Below are 13,985 nucleotides of genomic sequence, written 5' to 3' on the forward strand. Positions count from 1 at the left end.
ATGACTCTATAAATGTGTTAGAGAAGTCTAACTTTGACAGCCAGAAGGCTTTGCTGGGCTTTTTTTTTTTTTCTTGTAAGGGATATAATCTTGGTTTTTAGGATGTTTTCTTCAGATAATTCATTTTTTAAAACGTAGAATCTGTGTTTGAATGTGTCTGTTCTGCCCTGCTAAGAGAGGTGGCAGTTGTCCTCTCACTGGGACTAAATGGAAGTGTTTGAGAGGAAAGGCTTAAATGAATTTCCTGGTGAGCAGCATTTGCTTCATAAAAATACTTTAAGTTGAATTTTAAAAACAATTTTGGTTTTTCTTTCTGTATAAGGTGTGTTACCCAGAGCATCTGTCTGGAAGTCATGCTTGTTCAGGAGCTGCTGTGCCATGTTGTAGTTTGGAATTTACTGAGGAGTTTTGATCCAAATTCAATAGAACTGTGTTTCTTACCAAAGCTGGTGCAATATGTGCTTACAGAATAGACTGCAAAGTATTGTCCTAAATATTCTTTTTTATCTTTGTTTTGTGGCCAAGTCACTGAAGGAAGACTTCTATTACCAGTTGTGTTATGAGACTCTGGAGAAAATATCAGTGTTTGAACTGCTACGTTCATGAACTACTCATGATATGTTTTGATTATGTTTTGTATCTCAGCTGGGGCAGAGCCCTCTCCTTGTCTGTTGTTTCTTTTCTTGAGCCTGCTTTAATAGCCAGCTGACTTGATTTGCTTTGCCTGGCTATTTCAACACTGCTATTTCCATGGGGTGTTTGGAGAAGTCCAGAACACTTCAGCCCCTGTTTGGGAAATTTCCTTTGGTTCTACCTGACTATAAGCTTGTGCCCTAAATGTAGGGGCATAGACCACCATGTAATTTGCTGGAGTAAAACTTAGACGACTCTTCTGTTGGTTTTGTGGCCTGAATTTAATGATCTGAAGTGTTAGCTTCATAGCCTTGGAGATAAGAAAGCTATTCTTACCCATGGAGCAGGTGGAGCACAGGAGTAAAATCTTCAGTGTGCTTGTCAGTGTGTCTCACCTAAGGCTTGTTTACAGCTTCTTGGGATGAAAAAGGGGTTCTCTGCGCAGCACTGCAATTCTCTGTCCTCCTGCTGACACCATTGAGAGTCATTGTGGATAACAACAATGATGTGAAGGAAGGCCCCTGTCCTGGGAAAGGACCAAAATCACAGTCTGGATAGGTTGATGTTCTTCATTTTGAAATGGGAAGAAATGCTGGTAAGGTGCAGCATCAGCAGGTTTATTTATAATTTAATCACACTAAGTTCTCCTGCACTCTGTGAAATCCAGGCTTAACAGGAAGCTTGGTGTTGTTTTGTCATCGCAGTGACTCAGGGTGATGTCACCAGCTGACGGGAGCATTTGGGGTGTACCCACTGTTACGGTGGCCCTGTGATACCCTTTCTTGGACTCCTTTGGCATCTTTCCCCAAGTGCTCAGCACTGTTGCTGGAAGCAAAAGCTTTTGAGCAATTTCCAAACACAAAGTGGTGCATTGTGGGCCAGCACTGGGAAGACTGGCTCAACAAGTTTGGCAGCTGAGGTTTTGGCTTCCTGCCTACCTTGGATAGGCATCAGTAGTCTCCGAGCTGGTCTGAGCTGAAGACCTCAGTGTAGGTCCTGAAATCCATGCGTGTGTGACTGCTGTGTCTGGCACAGGATCTGCTTCCATTGTAAACCACAGTCTTGACATCCTAGACGTGTTTGCAGTAGTTATCTTTTGTCTGCTGTAGGAAGGTGGATGTGTTGGTTCTTGTCAGCATGCTGGAGGGAGGTAAAAAATTTGTTATAATATCAAAGGATCCCGTTTACTTTTCAATTTTCTATTACCTGTTTAACCTTACCGTTGTCATCCTGAGTCACCTAGGGGTGGGTAACTAGTGCTCTGAAATATGCTTTTCCATGCCTTTTCTTAAATACCAACTTCAGATTTCCTTTGCTGTGCCTCTTGCTGATAAAATTGATTCCATATATCTTCTGTAACATTTACTCTACAGGACTCTGCAAACAGGCCTAGTCTAACATGCTGCATCGGGACCAGTGCTTGAAGTCTGTAGCGTTCTTGGTGGGGTGCAGGACACCTCTTGCTCATTGCATGATCATACTCCAGATATATCTAATCTTCTTGCATCTGCATAAGGATGACTTTATTTTGCTGCCTGTATAATCAGGTTTATTTGGTTTATGTCCTTTTTGACATGAGATGACTAAAAAGTAAAAGTTGTGCCCTATTTGGTACTTTTTTTCCAAGGGCAGAGCATTTTCCTTCCTGGCTGGCCCACAAAAGAGATAAAAGTTCTTTTGTCACATTCCTCTGTTCATTTAAGTCCATTTCTACGTGTTCATATACCTTCTTCCCAAGTGTGAGAAGAGCACTGTTAGCTGCGGAGGAACCAGAGGAGAGAATTAGTCTTAGAAATTTGTGTCAGAAGCATGAGTTAGATGAAACCAACTGAATCAGTACCTTAAAGAGCCTGAGCAAATTCTTCTCTCCTTTGCTTTTGTTTTGTTTTACTTTTGGTATTAACTTCTGTGTACATCAGAAGTGGGCTGGTGTTCTGCTTATGTTACAGAGGCCCACACCATGACAGAGCAGAAAATTTACTTTCAAGCATGTCAGCCCTTTCAGGTCTTGTGCAGGTATGGTATGTTCTAAGTGATCTTCAGTTTTGAATGCAGTCCTTCCCAACCAGTCCTTCTGTTGAAGAGTGGAATGGGTGGTTTTGGTAGCAGAGAGATAGTGTCAGATACGGAAGAAGAATACCTGGTACAGGTTTGTTCATCCTGTGGTTTCAAAGTCTCATTCTGTATCAGGTATCATGTATTTCATGTGTAATGTTTGAAGATGGAATTCTGAAAAATTCTGTGAAGTCAGGCTCCTAAAATAAGGTGAATCACTCTTAAGAGCTAAGAAACACATCTTGAAATAAGGATAGCAATGGGCTTATTCTAAAGTTGAAATGATGTGTAAAGGCAAACCCTAAATTTAACCTTTAGAAGAATTCAAAATTGCATAACAATAAAACAGATTTCATCTCCATAAAGATTTTTAGGCTGCACTAAGTTTTTGTTGTATCACAAACAGCCAACAGGGGAATTACTGACCTTTTACTGTGAATAGGTAGCTTGATTTTCTTCAGTGCTCATCTATTTAGTTAATATAAGTGTGTGTCAGAAGACAACTCTCACTGGTTTAAAGCCCAACACTTTGGAACAGATAAATCTCTTCTTGGAAGGGAATCTCTGATAACTGTAGCTCTGTATATGCTGGAATACATCAATTGTGAGAAGTAAAGACTTACTGGTGCCTTAGCTTGATAATTGAAATAGTCATATTTATTTGTCTAAAGGTATGCAATAGCCAAGTTTAAAATACTTTGTGTCACTACATGTGTCTTCAAATACAAAAGAGGCGAGTTAGCTCTTACTACAACAAAATAATTGTTTTATTCTCCACTTTATCTTTTAATGCTATTAAATATCGCAGTGCTACTGGTTTATTCATTATAGTACATTCATATGCTTATTGCTGTGCCACTTGCATTTTATTCTCTTTTAATTGTATCAAATCTACTGCTAGTAAATCTGTAAAGCAAAGGAAGTAAATTTTAATGCAAAAGCTATAGTGCCTGCCAAATTGAGAGGGGTGTGGAAGTGTAAGTTGGTATGTGAGAATTGACAGGCATCAGTTTTCTTAGAGCTGTAATAGACGTGATTGAAACATTCTTACTTTTGGGGTGGATGTTCCATTGCATAGAGAATGGGAGTGGCAAGGGTGGGGTGGTTTTAGGTAGTTGGGTTGCCTAATAAAACACTGAAATAGAATTCAGTTGACAGGTCATCTCTGTAATTTTCCTTACTTTTGGGGGTTCTTGCATATGATGATTTGCTCCCTCAGGTATTAGGCGAACAGTGTGAAATGATGCAAGTTGAGCACTACACATGTCCTATGTAGCAGGGAAAATAATGTGGTTTTATTATTACTAAGTTTTGTTGTTTTCTCTTCTAAGGAACACACTGTATTCCTCCAGTTCTCAATAAGAAAATGTGTAAATCTGTAGGTGAATGGTTGTTACCAGTCCCCCAGTTACTGGGTGCCGAGATGCAGCCAGCACCCAGTTGTATTGCTGTGATTTGGACAATTACATGGGGAAAGATCGTAAAACCCACACATGCCAAATTGATTTCCTCAAAAGTATGTCTAGATAGGAGATGGGAGAGGATGAGGAGCTTCAGAACATCACTTGCATTCATGATGTATCAAAATACTTGTACTGCAGTGAGCAGTTTACGTAAACTGTGAGTTTAGGTTTAAATAAAACAAACATTTTTTTCCCCCACTACAAAAGTATAGCTGCTGCAACGTACAGAGTGCTGTGCGTGAAAGAGAAGAACCAAACTTGTTGATGTTAATTCGTAACAGTAGCATGCTGCAGGGTATATGCCTTAAGATACAGTTTAGACTATTCTGTGGATGATTTATGTAATTGAGGCTATGTGATTAATTGCTTATCCAGATCTTCTCCCTCCCATAATAGACCCTGTTTTTCTGTTTAATAACTGGAATGGTTATGTGTATACTTTCATATTAAATTAGCCCAAATTTGAATTTTACTGTGTGAGCTCCCAAGTTTTTTTATTTCCTGAATTCTGTTTAACTTTTGTGTCGCAATTACAAAATTAAACTCAACTTTGAGGCTTCCTTGAGCTATTTTGGTGTTGGGAAGATAGCAAATAGTTTTGTTTGGAATTCTTTTTGACACAAACCCAAAATAATAACTTGTTGGCTTCCCTGAAATACAGCAACAGCATGATGAGATCATGGCACCTAAAAATAATGTGTGACTTTGAATAAAGATTTTGAACATGACAAATTGGAAGTTCAGCATTTACATAATATTATACAAATTGGCTGGAGAAATTTCGAATATCTTCATCTTTGAAAACCCGTTAATAAGGAAATTGGAACAGTTTTTGCAGCTGGCTGAATTAATTCAAATTGCTGATGAAAACCTGATGTAACAGAATACAATGTGTGGGGGGAGACAATCTGCTGAAAAGTTTTAAATACACTATTTGTTTCATTGAGAAATGTATTAATCAGCCTCTCTGCAGACAATCTTCTGTAAACTTGCTCACTGAAATTTGGTATTATTCTGTGTAATAAACTTAGGAAACCCATTTAATAGTTTTGAATTGAACAATTTGACATAGGTTTTGTGTTAGAATTTCCAACAGATTAATTGTGGGTAGCTGAATTCATATACAAAGAATTTGACTAAATTCTTTGATGTTTGCTTTAATACGTTGTTTTATGTATAATTACATGAACATTCAAATCTTGGGAGCCTAAAATTAGAACTCCCAGCTGCATGCTAGGCTGCAGGTGCACGTGTGCATGACATGCTTCTGTTTGGAATCTGCTGCTCAGTTTCATCAGTAGGCACGATACAGAGATTTCCCAAGACTGCTGAATATCAGAGGACAGGAGATGTGACAGTGTTGCATTCTGCATCTCACAGAGAGAGGGAGGAAAGACTATGGGAGAATTGCAGTGATTGTGTTCTTGTAGCCTGCAAAAGGATGGTGTTTGGATTTATTGCCTGGGTATGCACACAGGAGTGTTACTGCATGCAACATCAAACCTTTTTGCTAGAGGTGAAGCAGGAAGGCGCAGATGCAGGGGAAAGGATGTTGGAAATGCAGCGTAGCTGAATCCATGGAAAATGGGAGCTGGGAGAGGTGGGTCCTCCTTCACCCTTTCAGGTTTCACTGGGCAAGGTTCTGCTTAAATTTGGAAAAGCAAAGTCAAAACTGCAGAACCATAGCTTTGGAAAAATAGGCAGTTTTGAGCTTTGAAAGGAGAGTGGACAGAGGGGGCTCCGCTTTTGGAGATAAAGTGTTCTAACAGTTGTAAGGATTTACAATGGTAATCAAATCTGGTAATGCAGCTCCTGTGCCCAGTTAAACTAGATTGTGGGTTTTTTGGTGTTGAAGTGAAAGGAACTTCTCCAAGCTAAAACTTTGAGCTTTAGGTATTCTTAGGACTTCAATAAAATGCTATGTAATTGCTGTATTTGCTCAAGTGGAAAATGTAGTAAAACTATTTAATGAAGTCTTCAGCTGTTCCATCCTTCACCCAATCAATCGGCAACTGCACGGTGAAACAAAGTTCATGCGCTTGTGGTGGGAACCCAAGGAGAGCTGTGCCTTTCAGATGCCTCCTCGCATAGCTGGGCTTTCAAAGCTGAATGTGCAGAAAAGCGAGTTACTTAATGTACAGAGTGGAGCTGGCAAGGAATGGAAAAAATAGGTAACCTTGCGGAAAATACTTTAGCAGTGCTTCCCTCTGAACCTAAATAAAATAGCAGCTCGAGTATGGGGATGTCCGTTTGTTTTGCTTTATTTTGTATTAAAGGGTTCTTTTGTATCTAAGGCAACATGAGCAGAAACCTTATGGGGCACATTTTTAAGAGGAGTGTTTCGGTGTATAAATTTAATCATCTTGCGTTGGGTTTGTTTGACTATGCATATGTTCTTTGCAGGCACAAATTTGTTAGGCCTGCACATATGGTTCATAAAATACTTGGGTTCTATTAATACATCAGTGTTCATTACTTGAGATTTTGCAGAAAACCCTTAAGTATGTATATTTTACCAGAAATCTCTTGTTTTGGTTTAAAACTTGTGTAAAACCAGAGCACGCTGAATATTCACTTTGAGTTAGTATTAGTTTTACTTACTTCGTTCACATTATCTGCTTAGGAATATTCTTTTTCTTATTGCATCTTTCAGAGTACATGATAAAAGAATTGCCAGTAGTTTAATTTCATTTCAACACTGATAAGTATACAAAACCACATGTGTGTTCATGAATGATAAGCACTTGAGTGTTTCTGGAAAACAGTTTGGGAAAATAATGTGTAGAAAATAGTATTTCAGTTGCAGGAAGTGAAGTGTTTGTGGATGAAAGGTAAGTTTTGAGCTGCTAACTTAGATAGCTTTTTAATCAGTTAAAATAAGGGATTATTTAACTTAAAAATGATGGGAGCTTTACATAAGATAACTGAGTTACAGTACCTTATACTGCTGTTTAAAGCAGTGTACTTTGCATAAAGCTTGACCTGAGATCCTCCCTGTACCTGAAGATTGCTTGTTACTGACAGCTAACATAGGTGCAGCCATGGGTGCAGCAGGACTCACACCCAGTGTGCAGATATCTTGGGCAGAGCTTTAGCTGTTTGGGCTGGCTCTGAGCAGTTGGTATGATTATAACCAAGCTCAGCTTTCTGTCTGCAGCCTGCCTGGGTTTGCCATTTCATGTGCTTCATTTTCCGTCCTCATGCCATGCCTCCAGATCACAAGCTTTTAAATATACTAATTCCACTGGTTTTGGAGAGGTTTTTTCTGCTTTCTGCACAAACAGCGCTACAAGGTATCTTAACTAACTAACAGTTATCCTATTTGCCTGTAACACTTGTCCCAGGTACTGTCAGATCCTGTTAAAGTAATAAAAGTAATGTATTTCTACTCTTTTACCCTTTATGGTTGTGGAGGACATGACTATCATTTTCCTTATTACATGCTCAACAAATACTGCAGTTAAGATACCTCAGAACTGCCTATGGCACAGGCTTGTTCCAGTCTTGCTGAAGAGTAGCGCAATATATAAAATAAAGTTACCTTTTTAAAACCACTGTAACTAAGTTACATTTGAAAGGAGAAGTGAACTGTGGAGGTCACAATGTTTGGAGGTTTCATATTGTGGAGGTAAATGAAGTTGTTTTTTTTTATGGCATTAGTAGAATTAACATAACTGGGAGCTCTTATAATAGTATTTGTATGTTGATACTGCAGAAATACTGCATTTATGGAGAAATAAATGGAAAGTTTGAGGTCTTGGATTAAATTTTTAGTTTGACCTTGAAAAACATTCCCAGATGGAGAGAGTTAAATGAGCCCAGCTTTGAAAGAGGAACATATGAATCACGGTTGCTAGGCTCTTCCTTGAGAGGCACAGGCTTTACATGTACAGTGAAGTATTTCAAAAAGTAATCTTTAAACTCGGAGGAGCAGTGCATTTGAAATGACACTGGCAAAATACTATAAACTTCATTAGACTTTTAAATAGAGAATTTGCATGTCATTAAATGAAATAGGTATAAAGTATTAGGCATTAGAATATCAACCGCAAGACTTGAGAACTTTCATAAGAGGTTGAGAGGGGAACAGAAAAATTAGGCACACATCTCCTCTTGGTAAGTACTTCTTATGTAAGTTCTGTTATTCTCTGCCACTTGCATGGTCTCATTTGTCAGTCTCGCAGCAGTGCCACATAGGTGTTCGCCGTGTTCAAACACAAACTGAAGTAAGGTTTTCCTGAGACATGCTCTTGCTCTGCTCATCTAAAATGATAGTGAAGCACATTAAACACATGGGATGTGTTGTGCCTAAGGCTGAGGTTCCTGGGTTGGGAAGTGTGGATTCAGGTCTCTTGCAGTTGTCTTAACCAATCTTGGTTGAGTCACACTCCTTATAGCTTCAAACCCTTTGTTAAAACTAGTTCAGGTGAAGTATTGATACTACTTTTTGCCCACTGGTATCTGTTCTGTGACCCTTAGGTGCTAGTCTCATGTGTTCATGCAGCGCTCAGCATCATCAGGTTCTGTTGTTACTTGGGCTCTATCAATTTCCCTAACAAAAAGATTTGATCATGTCTATTTTAAATAAATGCTTTAATAATAGAAAAGCTATGGGTTATTTTACCTCATACGAGAAAGCAAAAGAAATCGCATTTAGGACTCTAACCATCACCACTTCCTCACTGGTTACATTTAGATGCTTCTGTATGTCTATCTGTATCAGTATAGGGTGAGGGAACTGGGGGTAGAAGATCTTTTACATTAATGTCTGTGATCTGGCTGGGAGTCTTGTGTGTGACTTCCTTTGCAGTCACAGTTGAGATTTTGGCTGTGCAGCAAATCCTTTATTTCTCTGTCATGTGGTTTTGCTCTTAAACCTATGAGTTTATATATTTATTAGTGTTTTGACATTACTTTGTCACTCAGAGCTTTGATTTTAAAACCCCACATATGTGCTTCAGAGTGTAAAGGACATTCATGAATCACTCATTTCTTGGGATCCCCAAACTGAAATAGGAAAACATTTTTGTTTCCATCAGTTTGCCAATTTGTTTCACTTGTTGTTTAAAATTGCAGCTCTTTATTGCCAGCAAATATTCATAGAAGGGTACTTAGAGAGCAAGTGGGATGTCTCAGACTAGTGTCAAGGCGTGCTTTATCTTCCAAGAGATACAGAAGTAGGCAATCCTCTTCTGGTGTAAGCGAATTTCCCCCGCCCCCCTCATGCTGTACAAGCTGGTGTAAAGTCTGTGAACCCAGTGTTGTCTGAAAGGTATGATTATGGGAATAGGTACCAGGATGTGGATTTACAGTTCCTTAGATGTTATACGGTAGTAGCCTCTCTGTGTGCTATTAACTGTGTAAATAGCAGGCAGCATGCTATTGTCCCATTCATCATGGCCTGTGAGTAGTCAGATGGAAATATTCGATTGCCCTGTGAAAACTGTTTTACACAGGCATACTCAAAAAGCTCCTGCATGAAATATTACCATTTAAGTTTATATGCTTTTTTTTCTTATCTGTCTTAATATTGCATCACAGAAGGTAGATATTGAAAAGTAGAAGTTTATTATTCCTATCTGGCTTTTTTTTTTTCCACCAGCATATATTTACTAGTTATGCCTAGTTTGTGTTAAGTTAGGTGTGCCTGAGGTCTTCATACTTCTGTTGATAAATATCATATAAATAAATAAGCAAGAGTCACTACTTAATGAAGTGCAAATCAGAGTTATTTACTCAATGTAAGCTCAGTTGCAAAAAGGTGCCTGTGACTTAGAGAAGTGTAGCTCTGATCTGTCACAGCCAAGTCAGGTGTCCACGGTCATTGTATTTGCATCCAGCAGCAAAATCCAGTTGCAGCTGTTATTGTAGGAATCATGCTTAATTTTCATGTAGCCCTAACAATATTTTTGGAAAACCAGGGATAAATCTTATTTTTAAAACGAAAGTAGTTAATATGATGGAAGACTCTTACTACAAAGGGAGCCCTTCACTCTGGAAGCTGTTCCATGGGGATACGTTCTTTTGTCTGTGAGAAACAAAGTGTCCATGGGGCTCTGCGGGGCTGACGGTGTCATTCTGCCAGTGGTTACCTTGCGTTAGGGCACATTGGCTCTTCAAATGCAGCTTGCTCAATTTATGTCATAATTGATGTTCCATTAATGAGCAAAAATATGGATGTTGTTAAAAATACACACAGGCAAATTAGTATCTGTAAAACAAAGCACTGATGTCAATTCCTAGCATTAAGATAAATAAGTTTAACTTAATTTCTAAGTTACTGTTAAGATAAATCTGTAATTTGGGTATTTCTTTTGAAGAAAATTCAGTTTTCTTATATCAGTTTTAAACCTTTAAATAGTGCTGTAGATCCCTTAGCCACAAGGTTGGCAATAATTAATTTATAGTATTATGTTTGCAGCTTCCTATTTTGTATCTTCTGGTGATTCAAGATAATTTTTAGTTCTATAAATGTAATATACCTTGAAGTTATGTAGTAAATCTTGTATTTAATGCGCCAGTAGTCTCTGAATGCAGTTTGAACTGTTAAACTATATTCGTAAGAAACTATACTCTTAAAAACAAAATGGTAGAAACTAATTTTATTAGGAAAAGTCTGCAAGTATGTGTGTTATCTCTGAAATCCACACATGCTCTGACATACTGTTATCTCTGTTTCTCTCTCTTCCATAGCTGTTACACAGATCTCTGGCAGCAGATGGTTGGACTATAATGCACTGTTAAATAAATAAAACCATTAGGCATGTAATAGTGCCTGGTGAATGACTGTGTGTTTTAAAATGGTTTAAAAAAATTAAATAGAAAATAAAGTTCATTTTTTTGAATTTATGTAATTAAATTGGAATAAAAGCCAAACCTCTTTCAGAATACATAAAACCTCCCCTCTGATGTTGTGGTTGTCATTTAAAGTCAGTCTCTTTTTATTACATTCTTACATCTGGTATAAGATAATCAGTCCTAAATCAGTTTCCTAATAGATGTTTTCTGCAAGTAATCACTCATTTTACATTTATCATCGTAGGAAGATTTTTGCCTTTGTCATTCTCCAGCACAAAATTATCTCTTGCATTATATGCCCTTTTTTTTTCTAATTTTCAAATTTGATACAAATGTATTACAATTATGATTCAACACTAGTGTCATGGCTCTGTAATTAAACTGTTTCTCAATAATTGTCAGCAGCTGAGAGATGCCATTTTGTCTTTTTGTTTTTAGATATGCCAATATTTGGTCTTTGCCCGGCTCATGATGATTTCTATTTGGTGATGTGTAACCACTGTAATCAGGTCGTAAAACCACAGGCATTTCAATCACATTATGGTAAGTGCTTAACTGTTTTTAATAATTAAGGGTGAGGTTAAATCAGGATTAAGCCTGGCAATTTTTTTATTTTTGATGGTACATAGATCATTGTATTCTAAATAATGTCAAAGAACATAACCTGTGTTTGAGCATTTTATATACATTGTGATGCCGTTACATAAAGATCTTGTTCCTTTGGATTTTTTCAGTGCCTTCTTGAAATGCTGAAGCCATACTGTTCAGTTTTGAAATGACATATGTCTAATGTGTTTCACAGACAGTAAATGTAGTATTCTTCTGTCTGTGTGTGTCATTTTTCCTCGTGTTCACACAGGTTATTTTTACACAGGTTCTCTTACAGTGCGAACTTAAGCTAAAAGCTAAACTTACAGATTTGGTTGTAAAACACCCAATGGCCAGTAAGCTTATTTATTTATTTTCAGAAGTATCAGTTTGTATTTGTTTTACTGGTCTGATGGTTTTGTATATAAACTGTGCTAGGAAGTTCTTATTGTGTTGGTTGGTGTCAGCCAGTGTTTATAGAGGACTGAAAAAATGTGAAGTGCTGCACAAGTTCAGGTGCACTGTTACGTCCTACAAACCTCACTGGGGGGAGGTTGGCAGTTCTTCTTTTCCACACTTAAGGCTAGAAATTAACTTCAAACAGTTTCATGCTAGTGTTTTGATAGGAGGTTTTTGGTATTCAGCTTTTTGTTTCTTGAGAAATTCAGAGGGTGTTTTCTGTCCTGGTACTAATAAAATAGATGGACAGAGCGTCTTCTGAATTACTCCTTCCTCACGCTGTGTTTGTACACATTTCCTCTTTTCTAAGCCTACTGATGGTGTTTAAAATAGTAGGAGATGCTGGGTACAACTTAAAGAATCTTAAAGAATCCAGCCCTTTGGCAAGAAAAGAGATACTTGTTTCTGCTGCTTCGTAGAGACTGGGAAAAGGTCTTCCTATGCTGTGCAGAGGGTGAACTTCCTGTCCTTTCCACCTCTCACTTGTTTGGGTTTGTGTTGTTATGCCTTATGGCTGCTGAATTCTGCGCTTGTGTTGCAGAGTGACTTGGAGAAGAATCTGATTAGGTTTTGTGATGTAATTCTTACTAGTTTGCATGTTATTCTGTGGATGCAATACTAATAAAACATTTTATAAACCCTATGGTTTTGTGGACGTAGGTCTTCAGAGCTGTAGGGAGCCACAAGAAGAAAAGGGCATCAGAATTTCTTGCTCTGGTTGCTCTAAGCCTTTGTATCAGCCAACAGCAAGTCCACCCCTTGCCAGTGTTGATTCCTCACCTGTCACTGAGTATCAGTTTGGGATATCTAATAAATCCTTCTAAAATACCATAATAAATTGGTTCTGACAGTTAAAAATAAATATATGGGGGAGGACTGGATGGTACTCTGTTCTGAGTTCTGGCATATTGCATCTTCCATGTTAGTGGCACTAACATGGAAGTGGCTTAGGTTGGTAATGATGGAGAGCAGTGGGTATCTGCAGACACTTTGGGTTATCTTTCTGAAACAAGCAGGTAATTGCCAAATACTGCCTGATAAACATGTATCCGTACTGTAGGACCCAGTGTTGTAGTTGTTGGCATGACAGACTTATGGGCAGATTGAAGAAGTGGTTTAGGAACTGGATAGGTAGAGCATTGCTGCTTGACCGTGGACATGAAAACGTGTTGTAATACTGCTTGTACCAGTGTTAAGCTTGTTAGGCAAAGTTAACTCAAACTCTTTTGTAAGCACTACTTGCAATTTAAAAGGGACAGAGTAAAGAGGGAACTACAAAATGAAGGTATGGAAAATACTTTAAAAGAATAAATACTAACTATTCCCATCTGTATCACATTTTAGGAGCATGACTTCTAACCATGAACCTATCTCTAAGGTAAACCTTACATCAGTGGTAGGCACATACTTTGAGGGAAACATAGAAGGAGGGGATGGAAACTACGAGGTTATTCTTAGTATTCCTTAAGCGCATTCTGAACAATGAAGATACTCAGAGAGGCCTGTGGTGTGTAGAGGAAACAGGCGGGGTCATTCTGATGAGAAAAACAGGCTTGGGTGGGGTGAATGTCATTAAAGGACCTTAGTTTGCCAAACTAATAGCCTCAGAAAGGTAAGAAGGCTGACTTGATGATTTTGGGTAGTGCTAGCTCTCATTGCTTTCTATCAGCCTTTACGTTCATGAAATCCTTATACAGTTGTCCCTTGTTTTAGCAAATTGAATGCAAAAGCTGATGGATATGGCAGGTGATCGATTACTAGGCAATGGTGTAGAGTTTATTTTAACACAGAATGAAATTGCTGCAGTCCTCAAAACACCCAGTGCTTGTAAATCAGAAAGTACACTATCATGATAGTAAGAAAGTAAAACAGTCTTTGGATTGATGGCAGTTTGCCCTGAAGTAGTCTTTTATTTGTGGCATTATTTCTGGGATTGATAAAGGAGAGATTTTTCTCAGAACCTGTGAAGTATTGCAGTGTGAAGCTGCA

General features: G+C 38.2%; 1 protein-coding gene across 5 annotated transcripts in view; it reads left to right on the plus strand.

Annotated features, from left to right (window-relative positions):
• ATXN7 (ataxin 7) overlaps positions 1-13,985 on the plus strand; it is an 82,235-nt gene that overhangs the window by 34,755 nt on the left and 33,495 nt on the right. For 2 of the 5 annotated variants that reach the window (XM_062630231.1, XM_062630230.1), the window contains one exon: positions 11,388-11,492. The exons of 1 other annotated variant lie outside the window; for it this stretch is intronic. In XM_062630231.1, coding sequence (XP_062486215.1) covers positions 11,388-11,492 — 105 coding nt within the window. Of the gene's footprint in view, positions 1-6,691; positions 6,983-11,387; positions 11,493-11,871; positions 11,894-13,985 lie in introns of those variants that run through there. 2 more of the 5 variants (XM_062630233.1, XM_062630235.1) reach the window with 2 other exon arrangements.

The sequence above is a fragment of the Pezoporus occidentalis genome, unplaced genomic scaffold (genome assembly GCF_034315485.1).
Source record: "Pezoporus occidentalis ecotype Australia unplaced genomic scaffold, CSIRO_AGI_Poc_V1 ctg35, whole genome shotgun sequence".
Taxonomy (NCBI): Eukaryota; Metazoa; Chordata; class Aves; order Psittaciformes; family Psittacidae; genus Pezoporus; species Pezoporus occidentalis.